At 38.0% G+C, this 24,090-nt stretch overlaps 1 protein-coding gene across 1 annotated transcript in view; it reads right to left on the reverse strand.

Moving 5' to 3' along the window:
- Positions 1–2,787: 2,787 nt before the first annotated feature.
- Positions 2,788–24,090, reverse strand: part of LOC135464797 (dynein axonemal heavy chain 7-like) — a 55,682-nt gene continuing 34,379 nt past the window's right edge. Inside the window, exons 47-71 of the mRNA XM_064742353.1 lie at positions 23,587–23,776; positions 23,196–23,336; positions 22,294–22,497; positions 21,496–21,638; positions 20,852–21,103; positions 20,299–20,413; positions 19,667–19,830; positions 19,218–19,371; positions 18,802–18,993; positions 18,480–18,613; positions 17,898–18,030; positions 17,102–17,380; positions 16,202–16,447; positions 15,451–15,543; positions 14,945–15,121; positions 14,190–14,351; positions 13,551–13,751; positions 12,969–13,130; positions 12,335–12,520; positions 11,804–11,941; positions 6,571–6,801; positions 6,087–6,239; positions 5,339–5,516; positions 4,527–4,630; positions 2,788–4,075 (exon numbers count right to left, since the gene is read on the reverse strand). Of these exons, the coding sequence (XP_064598423.1) occupies positions 3,869–4,075; positions 4,527–4,630; positions 5,339–5,516; positions 6,087–6,239; positions 6,571–6,801; positions 11,804–11,941; positions 12,335–12,520; positions 12,969–13,130; positions 13,551–13,751; positions 14,190–14,351; positions 14,945–15,121; positions 15,451–15,543; positions 16,202–16,447; positions 17,102–17,380; positions 17,898–18,030; positions 18,480–18,613; positions 18,802–18,993; positions 19,218–19,371; positions 19,667–19,830; positions 20,299–20,413; positions 20,852–21,103; positions 21,496–21,638; positions 22,294–22,497; positions 23,196–23,336; positions 23,587–23,776 (4,339 nt within the window). The 3' untranslated portion in view covers positions 2,788–3,868. The remainder of the gene's footprint in view (positions 4,076–4,526; positions 4,631–5,338; positions 5,517–6,086; positions 6,240–6,570; positions 6,802–11,803; positions 11,942–12,334; positions 12,521–12,968; positions 13,131–13,550; positions 13,752–14,189; positions 14,352–14,944; positions 15,122–15,450; positions 15,544–16,201; positions 16,448–17,101; positions 17,381–17,897; positions 18,031–18,479; positions 18,614–18,801; positions 18,994–19,217; positions 19,372–19,666; positions 19,831–20,298; positions 20,414–20,851; positions 21,104–21,495; positions 21,639–22,293; positions 22,498–23,195; positions 23,337–23,586; positions 23,777–24,090) is intronic.

Below are 24,090 nucleotides of genomic sequence, written 5' to 3' on the forward strand. Positions count from 1 at the left end.
GATATAAATCTGACAGTTCAAACTATATGTACACATATGTTAATTATTCTTAATTACCTTCGAAAATAGCAATAGGGCATTTCGTACTGTCAACATCAAGTCAATATCAATCTGTGTTAAAAAAAGAAAAAAAACACAGGACTGTGTTGTTATACTGCAGTTCTTGCGGTCTAACATCACTGGTTTATGGTGCTGTAACCAGTGCTTATGTTCAGCATCATTGATTTGTGATGGTTTAACCAATGCTTGCATTTTCACATGTTCACATAGAGTGTGTGAGGTATGATAACAGAGGACAAAACGGTGGACAGTTGTTCACAAGCTAGAGGATCAGGAAGACATTTAACTAATACAAAAAACATGAACAAACCTCTGGCCAAGTGGTGAGAGTGCTCTGCTTTCCCAGTAACAGTCTTACCGCATACATCATTGAATCACATTACAGGAGTAAAATGTAAAATATTTATCTTCAGCAAGGTGACTTGAGGATAAAGAAAAGCCAGATCCATAAATTTTGTGACTGTTGCGCCACGTCATACATTATGGTAATATGTTTATATGGTAATTTAAGGCATGTACATTGTATGTATGTATAAATCCAGATTTTATTACAGATTTGTGATATTTTGTTTTTCTTTAAATGCATGAAAAACTCATGAAAAACAATTTTTTTGTGTATGAAATTTTGGACTAAAAATTGTGATTGTATGTTGCTGAACCTGTTTGACAGTGACTGAGTGTTTACATGGATTGTCAGTGCGTTGTTGTGGTACATGTACTATCATATGTTCAACAAAACCTGTGATGATCAAAACGCTTGGGGTTTGTGTTTCTTGTTTAATGTTAAACATCACATCAGTCATATTCATTTTGAGGGGCCCCCATGGCCGAGGGGGTTAGCATGCCAGCGCAATGACCCAGGAGTCTCCCAACAAATGGATAAAGTGTTTGTTGCGAGTTCAAGTCCAGCTCATGATAGCTTGCTCTCTGGCTGTATGTGGGAAGGTCTGTCAGCAACCTGTGGATGGTCGTGGGTTTCGCCCTGGCTGTGCCTGGTTTCCTCCCATCACAAGGCTGGCTGTCGTCATATAAGTGAAATATTTTTGAGTATGACGTAAAAAAACCAATCAAATTAATAAATAAATATTCATGTTGAAGAAGGCTCTACTTCATAGAGGCTGGGGAGAGGAATGGATGATTCTGAGCTAATAGCTCTACTTGAAACACGAAGGTGGACATATTAGGGTAAGTGACCTATAATTTCTCCCATGACAAAGTTACATATTTTGTCTGATTCTAAGAGTTCTATTAGTCTGAGAAAGATATTTTGAAGTTTCTGTGGAAGGTTGGATATGCAACAGGAAATACGTGACTTTCAGCACCAGAAGTCATATTATCTTTATCTGCCTCTAAAAATGTACTTTTAAGGACGAAATTTTAGGTCATTTACCAAATTGTAAATTTCAATATCTATTGTGCCCTTATTGGTACAGATGATTTGAATGACTGATTTGAATAAAGTCTTAGCTCAGATGGTTAAAGTGTTAGCTCAGATGACTAAAGTGTTAGCTCAGATGAGTGAGGTGTCAGCTCAGATGAGTGAGGTGTCAGCTCAGATGATTAAAGTTTTAGCTCAGATGAGTGAAGTGCTAGCTCGGATGGTTGAAGTGCTAGCTCGGATGGTTGAAGTGCTAGCTCTGATGAGTAAAGCGCCAGCTCGGGTAAAATCTTAGTGGAGATGAGAAAAGCGCTAGCTCCATTAAAATCTTAGTTGAGATGAGTAAAGCGCTACCTCCATTAAAATCCTAGTTGAGATGACTATAGTGCTAGCTAAGCTAAAATCCTAGTTGAGTATAGTGCTAGCTCAGATGAATAAAGTGCTAGCTCAGATGAGTAAAGTGCTAGCTCAGGGCCTGATTGTTCAAAACTGGTTTAGCACTAGATTTAAGTTTAAGCCGAGTCTTCAATTCTGTACTTAGTGTAAAAAAAAACGTGTACCAGTGTATTATATATGAAGTAAAACTGCTGCTGTTATACTTTCTCTTTGGAGAACTGCATGGGCTGCTGAGTTTTGCTAAAAATTTAAAACACCAATGTTAGCTAGCACACTTTCGAGAAACTTGGCCCTCATGGTTAAAGATGCTCAAATGATAAAAGTGTGGCTGAGATAGTTAAAGTGTTAGCTCTGACATGTCAGTTGTAAAATCTGAGGTAACAATAGTGAGTCTTCAGGCTAGAATGCGGATCTTTGTTCAATTGCACCTTAAAGTCAGGGGGTTAATGAAGTACCCAGCTGCTGCTTCATCAACCCTTAGTAAGGACAGACCATTATCTGAGAGGAAAATCCTTGAGTATAGCATTAAACATCAATCAAATGAGTAAAACTCCAGGGGTAAATGTGGAAGTCAGAAAAACTACAAGGTTTTTGCTTGGGCGGGATTTATTTACGAAAATAACTGTACAGGCTTATTGGGTATGATACAATACTTCACACTAAGTATTCGTGGGAATTACAAAGATGCATTCATCCCATAAAAGTATTACTCTAACAAGTCTGTATTAAAATGTCAAAAATTTTTGATCAAACGGCGAATGAAAACCTACAATACTGTCAGACATGTTGAAAATTAACATGCAAGAAGAGATAGGCCTATACATGCCTATTCTGCAACTTCAAACAACAAATGTAAACTATTCTATATGACATCAAATATGTGATTAAAGTTTGATATAGAACCGCTGCAAAAATTCCTGACGACAGCAAAGAAAAACTCAGCAGTGCCGTTAAACAGGGAAAAGTATACTTACATGATATAATGTATTTATGGGGATACGCTTTAACAAAGTTTGGTAATGCATACATAGATTATAATTAGCATAACTTTGTTAACACTTGGTAACGTTCATTAAAGTTTGGAACTGACAAAACATAGAAAATGTTACGTAATGATATATCACAGGCAGAAAATCATTCTCATTTTTGGCCCACTTTGTAACTTATTCTGTTACCAAACCCGTTTTCCTTGCAAACTTGGACTTCAAATCTTGGCACAAATTACTTAGTACCCCACACTGATTTCGTGTTTAATTTTTAATAAATAACTCACAAAATTCACGAGGAATCGTATACAGGAATGTAGCATCCAATAACACAATAACAAACATGTCTGTAATACAGAAAGAAAGAAACAGTTCTGCAATGTGTTTACCGTATAAACACATAAATATTACAGGTCTAGACAAGGCAAACAGAAAACAAACAAAAAACATCGCCTCTGCCTTGGACGGACTTTGACTACATTATCATAATAATAATTTAATACTTTCAGTAATGAAACAAAACATTCCATAGAAATAAGATTAACATATTTTTTTTTTTTTTTTGGTGAAGTCAAAAATAATTTCTACAAATAATGATCAATGTTGATATCACAGTTTTTTCTAGTCATTAACATATAGTTTATCTACACGCATAAAAGACAATGCAAGCACTAAATAACATCTGGGATTATTAACATACGGATATATATAAACATACATATATAAGTATATATACAAAACATATTATCATACATCACTGTGCCTGAATGGGGCATCTAAAATACAATAAATACAGTGGCATTGAAAAATACATCTTACCAGAATGTGCAATGTCAAGTATTTCATGTTACCAAAATGTGACGTAAAATACTTCATGTTACCCCAACATGAGATGCAAAAAGTATTGCATGTATTTTAGTTCTTTCACAACATTGTGACAAAAAGTAATCAATGTTGCATATTATAAAATACAACTTCCTTCCTCACCAATGTTGTAAATTAAATACAATGCAAGTACACAGTTATCTTCCCTTTGTTGGTGAGCTCTCTAGTTATCCAGCTGACAGAGGAGAGCAACACCTCTGCCAATCCAGTGCTCCTGAGGCTGATCTGACGGGATAACCATGGGGATGACAAAGTTCGTGGAATGACCAGTTGTGGAGAGTGTACCTCGTCTTTCGCTGGTTTTGTAGACTGGAGCCACGTAGCTGGGGCGGTTGGGAATGTCATCACGCTTGAGAGGCTTCATCCAAATCTGTGAAGAGAAATTAATCAAAGACTGGTTGACAGACAAACTCATCTTATTTCTTTACACACTAATTCCTCAATCTTTTCGCATATTAAAGAGCAACTTTTAGTGTAATTTATGCACGCTTTGTGACGAAACCTGCATAACTACTGTTTGGATGGGCCAATATCAGGGCTTCACAGAAAGTATAATTTTATCAGTCAACACAGAATATAATGCCTTCACAATATGCTTGAACAAACACCTTGCACATGTGCAAAAAGGTTGAACAATATGCTTGAACAAACACCTTGCACACATGCGAAAAGGTTGAAGAATTACACTATATTTCATTTTAGTTTTATGCCCTCATAAAGGAGGGGTGGTCATGCTGTACTGGGTAAATTCGTTGGGGATTTAGGGTATAGTCGGGGCAAACACTTCAACAGATTTCTTGATATTTGACAATCTAACATACCGGTGGCATGGTGTCAAAGAGAACTTTGGGCAGCGACTCTCCGATCTTCTTGTTCTTCCTGTCCCAGCGAGCCCCTTCCATGAACAGGCCGTATACGTAGATACCTGATGGGTAACAAACATGTCACAATTTGAACATTTACCGAACAACTTTCATCAAATTATATAGTTCAAGTGTTAACAATGTCATTATTATAAATGAATTGAATCATTTTATTTACTTCAATAAAATTTAAAATTTTGGTTAAAGGATAAGCAAGAATTTGTTTTCTTGTACATGAAGTAGGGTTTTATGATATTAATAATTAATAATTGGGCTGAAAATGTAAAAATAAAAAAAAGGTGTACACGAACCATTCTGATGATTGATAATACAAATAAAAACTTCAGAGTGGCAAAACTTTTGGTGTGGAAAAAGATGGCTGAATTTGGGTGTGGAAGAAAATGGCGGGATTTAAATGTGGAAAAAGATGGTAGAATTTGGTTTTGGAAAAGTACTTGGTTTTTGGAGTATAGGAGAAGATCAAATAATCCCTAATTCCTCAACCTTCAAGCAAATGCAAAAGCAACTTTCAGTGCACTTTATGTACGTATTTAATTTACATTGGTTCAATTGGCCAATATCAGAGCATTATAAAAAATGTGTATTTTTATCAGTCAACACAGAATAATGCCTTCAGAATAAACAACTTGCAAACACGAGAAACGGTTGAAGAATTACAGCAGGTAAAATGTGGAAAGTATGTGAAATGCAATTATTTCTGTCTCTGGTGATCAAGGTCAAGGTAGGACACACTCTCCGTCAGCACTTACCATCTTCAGGTGGCGTGTCGAAGGTCTTGTCTTCCAGCACTTCGTAATCGAAGCCCAGCAGGTCAATAGGGATGGTGTACTTCCTGGCGTAATTCTGCTGAGCGCCTGTCAGGAAAGCTTGGGTAAAGTAGAACCCGGAGATCCAGAAGACTGCAGGGGGTCCGTTGTCGTACCAATCCTGCAGGAAAAACAAGAAATCAGAAGTTAAATCAAGGTCCTTGAGGTTACAACCTTAAGTCAGGAGGTCTGTCAGATACCGGCTGAAGACCCTGATTATTTCGCTTCTTGGTACGCAGCTGCCGTTCCTCTGCTTAAAAATGAGCACCATGACATTAATCGGAAATTCAGCCAATTTTATACATTCCACACTAAATATATAAAACTTAAGCATAAAGCAAGCTAGTTTTCAAAGCAGAGTGGACAGAAATTAAATCAAGGTACAATAACCACTTACCAATCAAAACAAATCAAATGGTTAAATAAGCAAAACTTAAGCATGAACCAGTGTGTTTTTTTTAACTTGATCTGAGTTTACACAAAATTAATCTGCACAGAAAAATTTTATTGAAATCAGTCAATATTTGGTGGGGGTTATTATACTGAAACCAACGCATGACAGAGAAAAATTAATATTCAGCCCTTTCTTCTTGCATATTAGCGTGGGATAAAAAAACATAATGGGGTTGATCAGATGGCTTAACAGGGTGTTAAACCCCAAATCAAATGGACAAATTAACTGAGATCTCACCTGAAGGAATTTGAGCCTTGCAAGGAAGTCATTGACGTAGCTGCCTAGGGGTTTAAGGGATGGGTAAGACTTCGCCATCCACATCCCTGGGATTTTACCCTTCAGGATGCTCAGGACCACTTCCTCTAGCTCACCAGACATAACCACCAGACCCTGCAGGAGAACAACCACAGCAAATCTATCTTACTTTCACTTTCATTATCTTGTCTTGAGGACAAACAAATCTTACTTTCACTTCCACTATTCTCTTTAAGGACAAGCAAATCTTACTCTCTCTCATTATCCTCGAGGACAAACAATTGAATCTTACATTCACTTTCATTATCCTCTCTTGAGGACAAGCAAATCTTACTTTCACTTTCATTATCCTGTTTTGAGAAGCGATCAAGTAACAAACAAACAAATTTATGCTTGGTCAATGCTTGCTATCACTATTAAGACCCTCTAATACTAAAAGTAAAACTATTTTGGCTTTGGCTCTTACTTTGATGGCTTTTCGGATGTTGATAAGGCTGGCTCGAATGATGATCAGAAGTCGATTAAATCGGACCATTTCTTGCATGAGCACAGTATTCATGCTCTGTTTGTATGATGTTGGGTATTTCCTCATCACAGCATCCGTGTCAAAGTTTGGAGGCAGTTTGGTGAGGATGTCTGCAGCTACCTCATCTACGACGTCATCAGTGGACTTACCCCCTCCTTTTTTGGCCTTTGCCTAAACAAATTCAAAGGTACATATTTAAAACAATTCAGTATTGGGCTTTCATTTTTTGGGGACGGGTGGCTGAAAAAATGTTTGCCAACAATTTCGGATGGCAAGACAACACACAACTTCTTAGCATAATGTTTCACGTGGGGTTTTCAGAGAGGTTTAACATGAAAAATCTTTCAAGAAGTAGATTTACCCAAAATAGTGCCATGTATTTATTTGATTGTGTTTTATCGTATTCACCGTATTCAAAACAATTCGACTTTTACAATGACAATCAGCATTGTGTTGGGAGGAAACTGTGCAGAACCTGCGGGGAAATTCATAACCATCCACAAGTTGCTGCCAGACCTTACCATGTACCACTTGAGAGGAAGCCAGCATGAGTCGAACTTGAACTCACAGCAAAAGCATAGGACAGAGGCTCCTATTCTCCTATATACATGTATCAGGATTCATGATTAGTATGTCTATGGTTAGAGACTTATCACACATCTATAGTAAATAACAACTGACTTTGATCAACAGATATTATTGAAATCATTTCATGTCAGATTATTTGAAAAACTTAATTAGTATTCATGCATGTGAGTAAAAACATTAAATACAATATATATATAAGGGATTTCATGTACTGAATCTAAACATGTACTGAATCTAAACATGTACCAAGATTACAATCACAGAGACTTCGTACAGAAGACAGACACATGACCAAATACTTGTATCCCTCATATCAACATCAACATTTTCTTCAGTTTACTTTGATGGAAGGTTTACATCAAAAATGACCAACAAACGTGAGGTAAGAATAACCAAGTATAACCAAGATACAAAGAAACATGTGTATCACAAAAGCGAAGACAGGGGTTAATGGTGAAGTTCTAACCCAGATGTACACTGCTCCCCCCCACCCTCCCCCTGACACCCACACATTCAAGCCTCACCCTACTGTTCCAAGGATATTGCTATGGACTGTTTTCACCAAAGCAAAGGTTTAAATTAGAAGTCAGGATAACCACCAACAAGAACCTTTATGATTTATGATTGAGAGGTTCTGTGAATAAAAGGTCCCATTAACAAAAGCTTTACGAATAAAAAGTCCTAACAAGTTGGGAAATTCCTGAAGGGGTTACAAAGGTTCTGAGCAAAACTGGTAAACTCTAGATTAAGAGATTTGTGAACACATGCAGACAGCAGGGGTTCCACAAATGCTAACTGAGAGGGGAAGATGGTTAGAACAAGACAGGTGAGACAGGTTAATTATGCCAAAATTGCCAAACTATTCAGCAAAAGAATATCACTATAATAATTTTCCGTGAACTATATAAATTACACAAGAAATACATATACATACCCAAGCATATAAGGCAGAGACTGAGTGTATACAAATTACAACAGCTATTCTAGTCCAAAGATATTAAGAAATTATATAATGTGTTTGATTTGGACGGCCAACTATAGTGTGTAACATTTGCTGCTTATTACATGATCAAAGTAGTACATGGATGTGTTTACCTGTGGTGCCATCTTGGGTGGCAAGGAGAGAAAGAAAAGAATGATTAAACCAACTGGGAAACTGTACAAGAGCAGAGGTTCCAGGCGGGGTTCTAATACATTGAGAAATGACATACACAAAGGGCTATGAGCAGGACAAAACAAAACAGCATTAAAGCTAAGGTGCAATGTAACAGCATAGAGCCAGAAGGTATAAAGCAGGAAAAGTTAATAGTCTAACAGGGGTTCTAAGCCAGCAAAATGGGTAACACCAACTATTCCAAGCAGGAACTAAAAGAAATGGCAGGGAACTGCAGAATGGGTCTATAAATGTGTATAACGGTAAAGGTTCTAAACAGAAACTAAAACAGAACCGTTTTCACATTCTTTTGGGGAGACAGCTTACCCGTTTCTGTTCCATCAAAGCGGAGACAAACATATTGACACAAAAATAAACATTTTAGCATAAAGAAAAAGGGGTTAACAAAACACATGTAGATACACTTTCAAAATTCATGCGTAGAAAACACACATGAATTTTAAGCAGTAAAATGATTTGTACTTAAACTTTTTTCAAAATGTACAAATTTGTGTGTAAATAGCAAAGCGTTTCAACCAGGGTAATCACGTACCAATAATTTACACATAAATTTGTATACATCAGTAATTAAGTGTTTAATTGTACAAATTATTTATCACCAATGAATTGCTTGAAGATAGCTTGTGAATTCACAGCACAACATGACTGTGCATATATCAGCGATATCAAGTGTAAATAACAGCAACAACAACATCAACAAGGTGAACAACCCACTGTGATCATGCATCGGTGTGTCTGTCAGTTTAAGAAAGTATTTATCACATCTCCTCTTTGATTTGCACTGCACACAACTGAACTGCTCCTGACAAAGTTTTCTTTTAGTCAAATATAATTTCATAAAATTCTTAATCTCCTTGCTGTCGTACAGGGGGAGGTCTGCCAGCAACCTGCGGATGGTCGTGGGTTTCCACTGGACTCTGCCTTGTTTCCTTTCCACCATTATGCTGGATGCCGTCGTATAAGTCAAATATTCTTGAGTGCAGCATAAAACACCAATCAAATAAATAAATAAATAAATAAAATAATCTCCCTGCATTAGAAACTGTAGCATCAGAGAAGGAAATGAGTGTACTTGCCCTAAAAATGCCCCCCAAAATAATGCATTTTTTACGGTAGAAGAAAGCTAGAGTAAGAACTAATGTTCATCATACAGACAACTGAAAACTAAGCGTAAAAATACTTTCATTTATTTTCTAGATTTTATTGAAGAGTGTTGAAAGGCATCCAAATACTGGAATGCTATGGTGAGCTTTATGAGCCATATTGACAGTATCTAGGAACTCTGACGTCACATCACCTTATTTTCCTGGTGTTCACCACATGAAAAGAATTTTTGAGAGAATCCTTGCAGTAATCTTTTACACCTATCTGAAATGAGTTATTCCAACATTCAGTGTTGTGATTAGAGCTGGACAAATTTCCTCTGACATCAGAATCAATAAACTCTGATAGTATGGTCCATAAAGCCTACCTTAGAATTCAAATGTTTAAACACCTATAACTCTTTTCACAAAAGTCAAAAAACAAACAAAAAAATAAACAAATGTATATTTAGGCATGGTTTTAAAAGGTCTATTTAGTAATGCTTTCTTTGATTTTTAGAAGTCTTTTCCTTTAAGGCAATGAATTGGTGCAGAAATGTAAATTTCACCCTATCTACAAGCGAACCTTTACACACCCATCTAAGACCAAAATACATCTCAGAATCTGGCAACAAGAGTAACTTTACTGTAATTCTTCAACCCTTTTCACATGTTTGCAAGGTGTTTTATTCAACCATATTCTGAAGGTGTTAACCTGTGCAGATTGATAAAATGACACTTTCTGTGAAACCCTGAAACCAATGTAGTTAGGTCTCCAAAATCAAATTACAAATGTGCATGAATTCTGTGCTCTGAAAATTGCTCTTTCATATGCGATAAAGGCTGAGGAACTGGGTTATCAAGGACAAAATTTTAGGTCAAACATGGTATACAATTTATTTATTTATTTATTTGATTGGTGTTTTACACCGTACTCAAGAATATTTTACTTATATGACGGCGGCCAGCATTATGGTGGGAAGAAACTGTGCAGAGAACAGGGGGAAACCCATGATCATCTGCAGGTTGCTGACAGACCTTCCCACTTACGGCCAGAGAGCATGGTATACAAGGTGTGGTGAAAAATTCCCTGAAATTATAGGTGACTTTCTGTGCCTTCAAGAAGCAGTTTTATGTGCAGTGAAGATCATCTTATCCACGATGAGATAAATGTAACAACACTTTCTGAAAAAACCTCTGATGTCATGAGTATTGTTAAAGACTGTACAAAGCTTGTCACTTCAAACCTGAACCATAATTAAATACACACAAAACAAAGCACACCTTTACTACATTAAAGCATGGTGAAGAAAACAAAGTCTTTCAAGTTATAATGGCAGTCATGGATGCATATGTAGGCCTCATGTGCAAGGTGTTTTTTGATTTATCTCAACCAGGCGCTATTTATACACAGTGTGCACTGACACTCACTCTGTTTTTTTATCTACATATATGTATTTGTATTAAGCATGCAGGCACTAATATAAAACGCTGTTTACAACTATTTTTCAACGACAACAACAGATACAAACAACTGAAATTGCTACTGTGCTAAGAACTTTTTGTTTTGAAGTCATAATGGGGGTCTGTTTTTAGTATTTCAGTACCTTGTGAAGAAAATGTTTCCTGTTTTAGTTTTCTTCACATGTTACAAAATTCAAGCAATACATACATCTCTTCCTATGAGGAAGGGTGATCATTTTTATCTGTAGGTTTTGCTTAAGTTGTTGTCTCAGTCAGTTATTATCTGATGTTTTTCTCTTTTTGCAGTGTTCGAAATACTCCAGTAGATTTTCAATGCGCAGTATATTTTTCTTGATTTTTTTTCCTGTCAAGTGAAACTTTGCCTTTTCTATCTGTGACAATTTGCATTTTCTGTCAAGTGAGAATTTGCCTCTTCTGTCAGTGACAATTTGCCATTTTTGCCTAGTGACAATCTGCTATTTCTGTCCAACAAACAATTTGCCTTTCCTATCAGTGACAATTTGCCTTTTCTGCCTAGTGACAATTTGTCTTTCCTGTCAGTGACAATTTGTCTTTCCTGTCCAGTAATTTTCTGACCAGTAAACAATTTGCCATTTCTGACCAGTAAACAATTTGCCATTTCTGTCCAGTGACAATTTGCCATTTCTGACCAGTTAACAATTTGCCATTTCTGTCCAGTAAACAATTTGCCTTTTCTGTCAGTGACAATTTGCCTTTTCTGTCTGGTGACAATTTGTCTTTCCTCTCCAGTAACAATTTGCCTTTCTGTCAATGACAATTTGCCTTCTCTGCCCACTAAACAATTAGCCTTTTCTATCAGTGACAACCTGCCAACAAGACTGACCTGTGTAAGAAGGATGTTGTCGAATAGAAGCGTGGTTTCAGCCTGATCCTTGGTGATATCAGCGTTGGCGTGCATGCCGAAGATCTCCGGGGACGGGTTCATGGGAAGTTGTTTGATGTACTCCAGGTAACTCTCATACTGAAAAGAGATACATCATGAACCAGTGCTAAGAGAAACCCAAGGATTCAATGATTTGATTGTTTATTTATCTAAATAAAGAGCGTATCCAGTGAGACTGAGAATATAAATCTGAAAGTTTCATTATCAAATGTCTGGATGTGAGGGGGGTGGGGTGGATGGGGTGGTATGGGCCGCACCTGCAGGCACGAGGTTTGTCGTGACATACATGTATTATGAAGATATACATCACCATGGTAATGTGCCTACATCACATCGTGAAGGCTCTGTAAAATGGACCATCAATATGATGTCAACATGTCTTAAGTAATGTCAACATATCAGGTGTTAGCTAGCATTTTCCTCTTGAGCATAACAAAGTCAAGTATGAGACCACATAAAGAGCAAACTCACATCGCCTTCTTTGGGTGAGTAATACAGCCCACTGTCGTCAAACATGTAGTCTTCATCTTCGACTACAGAACTGCAGTAGAACTTATTGAGGATGGTGAGGAGGGTGCGTCTGTCACGATCGTCTGTGACACGTCCACCGTAGTTACACTCTCCTGTCAAGTAACGCAGAGCATCGTACTGGACGTCCTGTGACAAAGAAAATAACGTGGAATTATAAACCAAAGAAAAAACAAGAAAAAAAAAACCCCATCAGAATCACAATGGATATTCTACGACAAATAAAACAACACGGACTTAAAAATAGAAAAACAGCAACAACAAAAAACCCCAAAAAGATCAGCTTCGTATTGGACATTATGCTAGGAAGAGTTACTGTATTTGATCTCAAATTAGCTTATACTTGCTTTTATTACTCATGGAAAGATTTTTTCAAAAAAATAATTTTTTCTCGGGCGAAACTTCGTCATAAATACAGTGAAGTATTGCCATAATGCCATGTGACTGCAGGAAAACTGTAGGACATCACTTTTTTCTACATACATTGCTTAGTGATACTACAGCAGTTCACTATGAAGATTACTATAGTCAAATAAAGGGACACAACTCTGCATATTAGAATTTGGCTGAAACCTACATCGTACTGGTTGAGGAACATGGCCAACTGACGGACGCTGATTCTAAGATCTGTGTCATTAAACTCATAGGGAATGTTCCATCCAAGTGGTCCAAACTTTCTCCTTTCCTGAACCATTCCATGGAAGAAACACAAACCAAACAGGAGCTTCTTGAAGGGTCCCTGAGGAGAAAAGAGAGAAAATGTTTTAGACAAAGAACCCGGTAAGAGGGTCAAGAGCTTGTGAAACCTTTTATGTTAAAGTGGTGATGCCTCAAGTTCTTTATGATTATATCTTGGTGCATAAAATTCATGTCATATTCACCATCAGTCAGACTCTGCCCTGGCAAGAGTTATGACACAGTGAAACAGAAAATGTCAGGCTTGGTGCTGACGATCGATATACACACGATCATCCTATTTGAAACTAGTTCAGCAGTTCTTGAAATAAAGCATTGATAAGAAAAATCAATACGTCTCAAAAAGGGGCATAACTTTTAGGGGCATAACTTTTAGGGGCAAAATTTTAAAGTGATGTGACTCGTTTTCAATAGGTTTCTGTTAAAAAAAGGGAGTATTGTTATGCAGAGCATAATACCACACCTTTTGTTTCACTCCCTCGAAGAACTCTGGGTCAGAAATAGGGTCACTCAGGTATGACTTCAAGATGTTGAAGCGAAGTCCTTTGGGCGGTTCATTGGTCATCTTGACTCCGTTCTGCAGAACAGAGACTGGGAAGGTCGTGGATGGGTAACTGGTCAGCCACAGTCGGAAGTCTGGGTGTACTTGGTCCGGGTTCAGCTCCTGCGTGGGTTACAGAGACAAGAAAACATGATCACATTTAGCACTACTTTCAATGTGAAATGCAAACGTTTTTAGTCAGAAACTGAAAGTTTTAATATCCGAGTGAACACAAGGGGATGATTGTGTTGTATTTTTCTATAATTAAAAGTTGTGCTTTAAACATGTAAACAAATGGTCCTGTCAATGTGTTTTGGGCATATGCAATGGATACACCAGATGAGGATACAACTCCAAGAGAGACATAGCTGGAAACTAATCCCAGCTGTCTTCTCATTGATGTTATACCACTATAAAATTAAAGGCAATTTGTCAATGTGTTCTCAAATTATTCTCTGGACAGAGTTAAACAACTGGAAAACAAAGATGGCAGGCGCAGTTGCCATCTTCCCTCAGCCGGGCTCTTCATAAATCACAGAGCTGCGCAAACCCATGACTCACCTCGCAGACTTTCTCCAGAGTGGACATCCAGGACGTGGCCAGGTGACAGTTCTGTAGCATGACCCAGGTGCCTTCCTTCACACCTTTCTCTATCATCTTCATGGCAATAGGGCCCTGACCTTGACCGAGAGACAGTGAGTCAAACTTGGCTCCTCCAAAACCCTGAACGGAAACAACACAGTTGCAAAAAAAAAATTATACTGGGCATTCATTAAAGAGGTACCCTAATCCCTCAGTGCAATTTGTGGACCTTTTTTATTTTGATTTTGGAGACAAAACTACATTGGTTGGATTGGCCCATTTCTGGGCTTCACAAAACGTACAATTTTATCAGTTAACACAGAGTAATGCCTTCAGAATATATCTGAATGAACACCTTGCAAACATGTGAATAATTACACATACCCCAGATCCCTCCCCCCTATTCCAAATCAGTAAAAGACATTTTATTTGGTGACTTATATGATGACAGCCAGTGTTATGGAGGGATGAAAACTGGGCAGAACCTGGGAGAAATCCTTGACCATCTGCATGTTGCCGACAGACCTTTCTTCATCCAGCCAGTGAAGAAGTCAGCATGAGCGGCAGTTGAACTCACAGTGATCGCACTGGTTACGGGATCCTGAGTCATTGTGCTGCGCTAGCACGCTAACAACTAGACCACGAACTGAGGCCAAGAATTTCAATTACAGTTTTTCAACTTTATGAATGCATGTGTATTTCTATAAACTATCGTAATCATCCAAGACACTCACCTGGTCATCGGCAAACTTAAGTAGGGCAGCCATGGGATCAGCCCCTGGGGAGAGGACAAACAGTAGTGGGGAGCAGCAGTTACTGTCAGCGAATGACTTGGGCAGGTCAAATGGGGGCGGCTCCACAAACTTACGTCCTATCTTCTCAATCACAAACTCCTGGATGGCTGGAATCACCTGGATGGGAGAGAAGGAAGAGGTTTGGATGGCAGTCAGACTGGATAATCTGGATGAGAAGTCTTAATTGTAGACTTTATTTTAAAAAGCTGCACCCCTAACTAGTTTGGCTACCCATGAAATTTTCAATCACATGGACACTGGTTTGGAAACTTGAACTACTAGCTAGTTTTTGCAATCTATCAGATCTGGTTTTAGACTTAACTTTCCAATCTAACGAAGTCAATGAGGGACGACATCAATGGTTTGTGGTATGCTGTACGTATTGTGTGTTTTCATAAAAAATTTTGTATTCGTTGTACGTGACAACGTCAATGTGGTTTCCTCACCTTATCTGGACGAAGACACCGTAGCACCAACATTCTCTGGAAGAGACCAAGACGTTGTTGCCATTCCCCTGGGTACTGCTCCTTGTTTGGTTCCTACAGACAAAGCATTAATTATCTCCATGATTCAAATACCAGTATTAATTTCTATATTTGACCCGAACACTCCCGTAAAGCTGGACATATTTTGAAGCAAATAAATGTCATAAAGTATTACTTTTGGGGGCTGAAACTTACATTTGTCCAGTATGATATCATCCTCCTTCCAAACAAACCTCAAAACTTTTTAAATCAACACATCTATCAGAATAAGCCAAAATAAGTAAATACTAAATCAACTATTTATTTATGTGTTACACTCACATTCTGCTTGAGAAATGGATTTTACACTTGATGTAAATTATGAGGTAAACTTTAGCTGATCCTTTTAAGTTTATGTTTACAAAATTGTTCACTCTTTTGCATCAACCATAAAATCAGAGTCATACTTACTACTGTGTTGAAATGTGTAATTTACAGTGAATGACACAAAAATTTGCCCCCCAAAAAGTGCATTTCTAAAGATAAACAAATGCCAAAAGATATTACTTTTGGTTCTTAAGCTTATGTTTTTACAGCGGGGTATTACACTGAGAGAAAACCCCCTTCCAAGATTATGAAAGCTCTCTGAATGAGGCAAACTTATTCATGGATGAAACTGTAGTACAAATTAAATAACAAAACAAACAAATATAACACAATCGTCTATGCTCACAGTGCTATCATAGATGACTTTCCATTGGTCTTTGTACGAGATGAATGTTTTACGAATGCCTGCGAAGCGAGCGTATTCATCCAATCGGCAGATCTCATCCCAAGCTTTGGACGGCAACCACGTTGTCGGGTTGCTATGGGGGTTGTCAAGGCCAATGCCTCCTGTCAGGAGGAATCGCCATTCTTCGTCATCCACTTCTTTGTTATGTTTGAGGATGTTTACACATAGCAGGAAGGAGAAGAGCAGCTGAAACAGATAGTGAGATAGTGTGCACAAGGGGGAGATAATCCAGCAGGCTATGTTTGAAGAGACATGTAGTAAAGCGGAGAACAATGGGTCAAAAACAAACACTGCTGTAAATTAGCCAGTAAACTAGGATTTTGTTTTTTAGGGAATTCGTCTTAAGTCCAAAGAAAACACAAAAAAATTCTCGAAAAATAAAAAAGTAAACACTCTTTAAATAGTGGAGAAAAGTAAAATCAAGCTTCACACAATGAAGTGCTCAACTTAAACCAAGTGAAAAATCTTGAATGAGTTCCTGGAGCACCTTTTGAACTGATTATTCTCACAAATGGCAAGAGGAACACCCACAGCTGATTCAGTTTGCACTTCAAAATGAGTGTTAAGAAAAAAGGACACAATGCTCACCTCTGAGTAAAAAAAAATGGAAACGAAGATGGTGAAGACTGTATAAAAATAAAAGTACCTCAAATGTTATCAGTGTTTGTCAAATTCTCTAACAGATTCGCCTAGGGGAGATAACTAATGATCTTTTGTCCCCTTTTTGTTAAAAAAAATATCTACTCAATTTGAGCTTGACTGTTTCTGGAAGCTCTTCCAACTTTTCTGAAACAAATCTGGAAGGATTCTGTAAACACGAGCCAGAGGTAGATAACTCACCTTATCCTTTTCAAACAGGGATCGGCAAATGTTACAGTAGAGGGAGTATGTAAAATGGACATGCAGGTTCTCCAGTCTTGTCTCCAGGACGTCAGATTTCTCGGCATTTTCGATGGACAGTATGAACAGGTTAATAAACCAGGTAAGGGAATACTGATACATGGGCTCTATGTTAGCCAGATCAGCGATGGAGAAGAAGAGAATGGTGCTGTGAATAGCGATAGGCGTGTAACCCATGCGAGCTGTATCAATCTTCTTCTCTGTCTCCTCGGCAATAGCCTGCAAACAAACATGACATACCATGGATTTATATTTTGTTTTTAACTGCTTTTTTACACCACACTCAAAGATATATTCTTTATATGATGATGGACAGCATTGGGGTGTGAGGAAACCAGGACAAAGAGTTAACTATTAAACATGTCTTAATTAAACATTAATCTATAAATATTTGCTTCTAGGATTGCTTGATTTGCATTGGTATCAGGTACATGGATGATGAACTGAAGTTTGCCGATTAGAAAGCCATGAAACGAAATATCTCTTTTTCGAGGTCATGGCCATCTAGAGTTTGAAATATAAAAAGTGCAATGACAAAAGTGATATCTGTGTGAAATATCACTTATAAATGAAGGAAATTTTGACATTTCAGCCCTACATAAATAATAATAAAGTAATTATTTCTGAACTGTGTAACTAAAATTTAGTCTTCGTTTACATGAATACTTGAATCAATAAATCTACTTCCCAGTGGCTTACAAAAAACACCATTTCATTGGCTGGAATTTAAACTCACCTGTTTCTCTGAGATTTCATTGGCCAGAACCTTGGAGCTGGAGAGGACTTTGATGGCTGTTTCATCCTCGAGGATGTTCCCCTCAGAGGAGGATAAGACTTCTAGGATTTTATCCTCAATCTCTTTAAGCTGACTGTGAAAAAAAAAAAAAAAAAAAAAAAAACATAAAAAAATAAATAAACATACAAACTGAGAAAATTCCCAAGCTTAAGCATGGATTTGGATGGTTTTTGAATTAATTTGATCCAGGGTTACACAAAGTAAGCACAATTTAAGTCACTACTGAACAACATTTATAGCAGCTACTGCAAACCAAACCAAATTTATATTCCTCACTTTTGCTGAAACAACTTATGGTGTGTGATATGCTGCTCTCCCTGAATTTGTTCATGTCAAAAACCGCCTGGCATAAAACAACAATCAAATGAATAAATTAATGACCAATGTTCCCTAGCTTGTCTCGCATAAAATCTGTTGTGCATATGAGTACTGATGCAACCATGAAGCCACAATGTGGCTATCCATGGCAAGTCTACAGAGATGCCTGCTGGGTTTTGCACAATTACCTCCCTTTTTACTCACCGTTTGTTCTCTGCGCTCTGAATGATGAGGGCATTTTTCTCCTCCTCCAGTTCGGGACGCTCTCTGGCGACAACAATACCCAGCAACTGATCCTCCAGACCCTCGGGAGTGATCATGAAGTTAAGGAGGGTCACCTGTTCAAGAGGTAACAGTAGGAACTGATTTACATGCTGATGAGAACAGTAAAATCACAATAACTGGAACTTTTAATAACTATCTTATAATAACGGAAACTAAACTGTAAAAAGAGAAATACTGTCACTTCCAATGTAGTGTGAGTACTCCATAGAATTCTCAGTTATAGTGTTACACGATCACTTACCTTAACAGAGGTCTCGGGTAGATAATGTGGGTTCCTCAACTTGGTTGTAATGTAGAACTTGAAGTCCTGTGAGTACTCTATGGTACTGTCCCCAAGACGAATACACATACTGCCTCCCTGTTTGAACGTCTGCTTCAGTAAAAGAGGCTCCAGGATTGGGTCCAACTCTTCAGCTACATTCTCAAGTAAAACCTGGAAACAAAAAAAAACAAAAAAAACGATTTATTCCCTGAATATTTTTTTTTTTAATTACAAACATACGAAAGAATAGTAATGGTAAAATAAATTTATACTTGTGTCGTGAGTGATCCTAAATATACAAATGGAATGGTTGAAGTCTGGAATATGACTGGATTGCACACCTTTTCTTAACAGTCCCAAATACTATTTAGGCTGGATTTGAATTCTATACGTACGGGTGTTCCAAACTGTATACAGTTCTCCAGGGTCCTCACAAAGTCCTGGTCACTCAGTTTGATCATGTGCAGGTTGTTTGCCTTCTCCATGTTCTTCACCCACTTGTTAGCCTGGCCTTGAGGATCAATCATCAGGGGCCAGCGGTTGGAGTTGCTGCAACATGATTGGTGCATACATAGCAGCATTTGCATATTTTAAAAATTATCAGTGAGAATTACGTTAACATAGTTGCGTTATGAATGGTCAAAAAACAGGTCTGTTTGGATATTTTACATCTGACTGGTGAGAACATTGGAATCGTCTAAAACACTGTTGTTCAATACAAAGGTTCATTTGTATATTTTAGAAAAATCTGTTGAATGCCTTGTCTTTTCCCCAACACTAATGATCAATACAAAAATTGCCTGTCCAAGTAATATATATGAAAGCAGCATGATGAGGTTTGTACCTGATGATGATACCATTGTCCACAGAGAAGCTGTCTGTGGGCAAACCCGCAATGTTCCATGCCCGGATTTTCACAGCATCACCCAGAGTCCCGATCAAAGAGAAGTCCTCTGAACACGGAATATCTTTCTCCTTCACCATGTGGATCCAACGGTTTGTCTGGTCCTGAAATTCAACAATTTGATTTGATTTATTTGATTGGTGTTTTACGCTAAACTCAAGAATATTTCACTTATACGGCGGTGGCCAGCATTATGGTGGAAGGAAACCAGGCAGAGGCTGGTGGAAACCCACAACCACCCGCAGGTTGCTGCCAGAGCTGAACTGAGCAATTGAGGAATGTTCAGCTTTGTTGAAATCACCTAATAGGCTTGAAATGCCACTATCCCAATGTTTATAAAGTGAATCAAGTATTTTCTCATTTATTTAAATGATTGGAGTTTTGTGCTGTGGTCAAAAATATCTCACATACGATGGCCATCAATACAGAAGTAAAACCCTCAAGAAAAGGGAATCATCAAAACCAATTTCAAGTTCAGAAAAATACTGAACTCAGTTCAGCTTCAAAACTTTGTTAGGTAGAGCAGCACCTGATTTCTGCTTCTTGTCATAACACCATCACATAATGCTCACCTGTCTGAACGATGAGGTGAAAGCTCCCAGGTAAGCCACGATGCCTGAAGACACTAAGACATCTCCCGTCAGGTTAATGTACTTCTGTGCCAAGTCCTTAGCAGCCTCACCCCACCTGAACAGGGAAAGGAAAAGGTAAAACCATTAGTGAATAAACTGCTTGAAAACTACAGTAGATATGTGGACCTAAATTCTTGTCCCCAAAAGGTGCATTTTCAGAGGCAAATAAAGGTCATAAAATATTGGGTCATCCTGCCTTCCAACGAAACTTACGGTGATCAACATAACTTTCTGAATCAGGAGGAAAGATGAACTTATAGATGAAATTATAGGTCACATAATTAAAGCTCAGATACAATTCTGAAAAAAAGAATTTGTCTATTAATTAAAACTTTATCCTCTGCCAAATATGCTTTTGGTTGTTGTTTGTCATAGGCTGGAATTTTACTATCGTTGTGCAAATCTGTGTATCTTGGCATCAATCAATTTTCTCTCCTCTCTGTCACATGTCTAAGCAATCAAATCTGATTGGTTAAATAAATCCACTCCTCACCTGGTTTTCTCTCCACCCAATCCACCAATCAACTGTTCTGCTCTGTCTAGCTTTTTGGAGCAGAGGTCTACTTGGTTCTCCAAGTCAGCTTTCTTTTTTTTGTTGAATTCCAGCTTTTCCTCAAGCTTGGCCAGCTTGTCCTGGACTTCCTTCAGTGAGGCACGCTTTTTCTCCAATTCTCCCATGGCAACAGCAAGCTCACCCTCAGCCTTCTTCAGGGCTTCTTTCTTTGGTGCAACGACTTTGGCAACTCTGAGATGGAATGGGTTTAAAAAGGTTCAGATTATGAAGTTCATTTATAAATACTCTTCACATACATGTATACAGCTGTATATGTTCTTGATGGTCTACTCACCTGTGTGTTAAAAGTGGAGAGGTTTTCGATCAGAAACTTCTAAAGTGTTATACCATAAGAAAAAGAAATTATTTTTTCTCCAAAAACTGATAACTAAGCCTCTCAGCCCATAGAAGAAAAAATCCACTGAAACTGTTGAAACTATGCATGTATAGATGTGTGTTAAGAGCTTGATGAAAAATTTGGGGGACACATTTAAGAATATGTTACATAAGAAGGAGTGGTGTATTTGCAGCATCTAAATGGGAATGTCAAGAGTTCACTCCCTTCTTTGAGTTGTCTCCCTTACCTGTCATAGACCTCCATGGCTCGTGCCCATTTACACAGTCCCTCGCAGGCAGTGGAGGCGTTCTTTACTTTGTCAGGGTCAAAGTCAGGGTTGTCCATGTATTTAGCACGAATCTGCTTCATGATTGCAACAGGAATATTGTCCTGCAAAAATAAAAAAATTCTCCACCTGTTATTCCAGACAATTGCCTTTCTTTGATTGTTTTTCTCTTATTTACATCTTTTCTTATTCCTAAATGACTCTTTCTTGAACATTACAATGGTGTCAGAAGTGGGATACCTTCTAACAATTTTTATTTGAAGTGTTGGGAGTACAGTGGGGATACAGTGTGTTTTCACTCCACAAATCCAAGCATAGCTGCATTCAATTTTACTACTCATACTGCTGAAATTTTCTTCACTTTTATCAAATATCTGTCAGCACTTTCATGGACAGTTATACACAGATTTTGACAAGCTTTATCCACCGCTTGGCAAAAGCACAAATCACTTTCATTTTGTTGGTGAACTAAATCTTGGTTCTGATCCAGGACCTTTTAAAATGATTCTTCACCACTGCCAGATGTTGTTGACCAGTAATGAACAGATTTTAATGAAACTTTGCGCTTGGCTTTGCCAGGGCACATATTGGTATCAATCCATTACATTTTTGGTGGATCTACATGCCGCAATTTCCTTTGTAGTGGGGGACTTTTTTAGAAAAAGTTCTGCTCTTAAGGTGCTTATAAATGCACTGGTAGTTGTCCTCTAATTATAATACCTATAATACCTAATTATAATTGTTACTCTCACTGCCTACCTTGTCAAAATTGTGCAGGGACTCCAGGAACTTCATGTCACCCAGCATACGTTTAGACGGTCCCCAGTAGTCCTCTATCTTCTTGCCCGTTCCTGCGGGGTCAGGGATTCTCTCAGGCTTGATACCCTTCAGGACACACACGGCCTCCAGCACCAGCTTGACACCGTACGGGGGGCTCTTCATTGTCTTCACAACCGTGATGTCCTACACCCAAAGCCATCGGGTTTAGTATGCATGTATGCCTGGGATTCACACTATACTTAAAGATTGTCCAGTCACATGATCATCCATCGGACTTAAAATCACCGCCTTCATTTATTTGATTCAATCTAAAAAACGTGACACTCAACAGGGGATGAAATGAACCTTTTTTTTTCTACCTGGCAAAAAGTGTCTCCCCCTGCACACATATGTTAACACCTCTGCTGAGAGCGTCATCATGCTTCATTCAAACAAATACAAAACTAAAGGGAAAATGTTCATTCTAAAACCATTTCTGAAGTGCTGATTTTTGGCACAAAAACAAAATTTCAGAAATTTTTAGTTCAACTGTCACGTGCGCTGGGCATCCTATTATATCATTATGTGACTCAAAAATATTTCACTTGATGACAGGTTCCCAGGAGCAATATAAATCTTAACATAAGGGGAAAAAAGTCAATTATAGTATATCACCAAAAGTTCGGCCCATAAAAGTCCACCAAAATAGCCTAAAAGTTTTTGTGAAAAGAAATTGATCAAACTCCTACCTCTCCAAAAAAAAACCCCAAAAAACCCCCCCAAAAAACAACTCTCACTTGAAAAGCCAAACTTTAGATGAAATACATGTACAATTGTCATGGACAAAATTTTAGGTCAACAGCACAAATGTTGAGATGAGGGGAAGTAATTGTGTAACTGACCTGTGCAGTGAGGGTGTTTAGGGCAGACAGAGCAGCGTTGAGGGCAGGGATAGCTTCAGCCAGATCAGCGTCACACTCATCCTTAATGGCCTTTGCTGCAGTCGCCTGCTCATTGGCTACGGCCTCGTCAGCTTTCACAATCTGACCAATGAATGAAGAGATGTTAGATTTCAGACTCAGCTCACAAAGAATTTGAAAAACAATCAAACAAATAAAATCTTGCAGATTTAGTAGCATGAAATTTAGACTTTTTAAACATTTTCAAAAACCACGGCAGTATTTTCTACAAAAAATTAGATTTTGAAGTTCATCATTTTTTTGAAACTTAAAGCTTTCACGAAATTCTGGTAATGAACACTGTGTAAACCTGACAGCACATAAAATCACACACCTTCTCTTTTCGGGCCACCTCCACGGAATCTCTCTCAATAATAACCATGATTTCGTCCACCTCTTTGCCAGCTTCAATCAACTTGGGGTGCAGCGCCTCCAGTTCATTCTGCATATCGCCCACCTGCGATGCTGCAGACTCCAGCTTTTCCAGACCCACCTCGTAGCGCCGTTTGTTCTTCATCACCTCACTGACAAAGTACGTTCATAAAAACTCAGAATTTTATTTAGATTTGCTCTCAAAAAATATTTAATACGCAACTGACTGTCATCAGTGGTATAGGTTTAAGGTAGTGTTTGTTTATCTGATTTGTCTTCAAAAGACATAATCAAGATTTTTTCACTCATTACATGCAATGGCAGTAAATTTTATTGGTAGAGGAAACAGGTGTGCTTTAACGAATATTAAACCTACCACATACATGGTCATGTAAGTGTTGTTAACAGCTTAGTGTCAACAAAGCTCTGTGAACAGTGTGGGCGAGTATACAAATTCCCTGTCCAA

The sequence above is a fragment of the Liolophura sinensis genome, chromosome 4 (genome assembly GCF_032854445.1).
Source record: "Liolophura sinensis isolate JHLJ2023 chromosome 4, CUHK_Ljap_v2, whole genome shotgun sequence".
Lineage (NCBI taxonomy): Eukaryota > Metazoa > Mollusca > Polyplacophora > Chitonida > Chitonidae > Liolophura > Liolophura sinensis.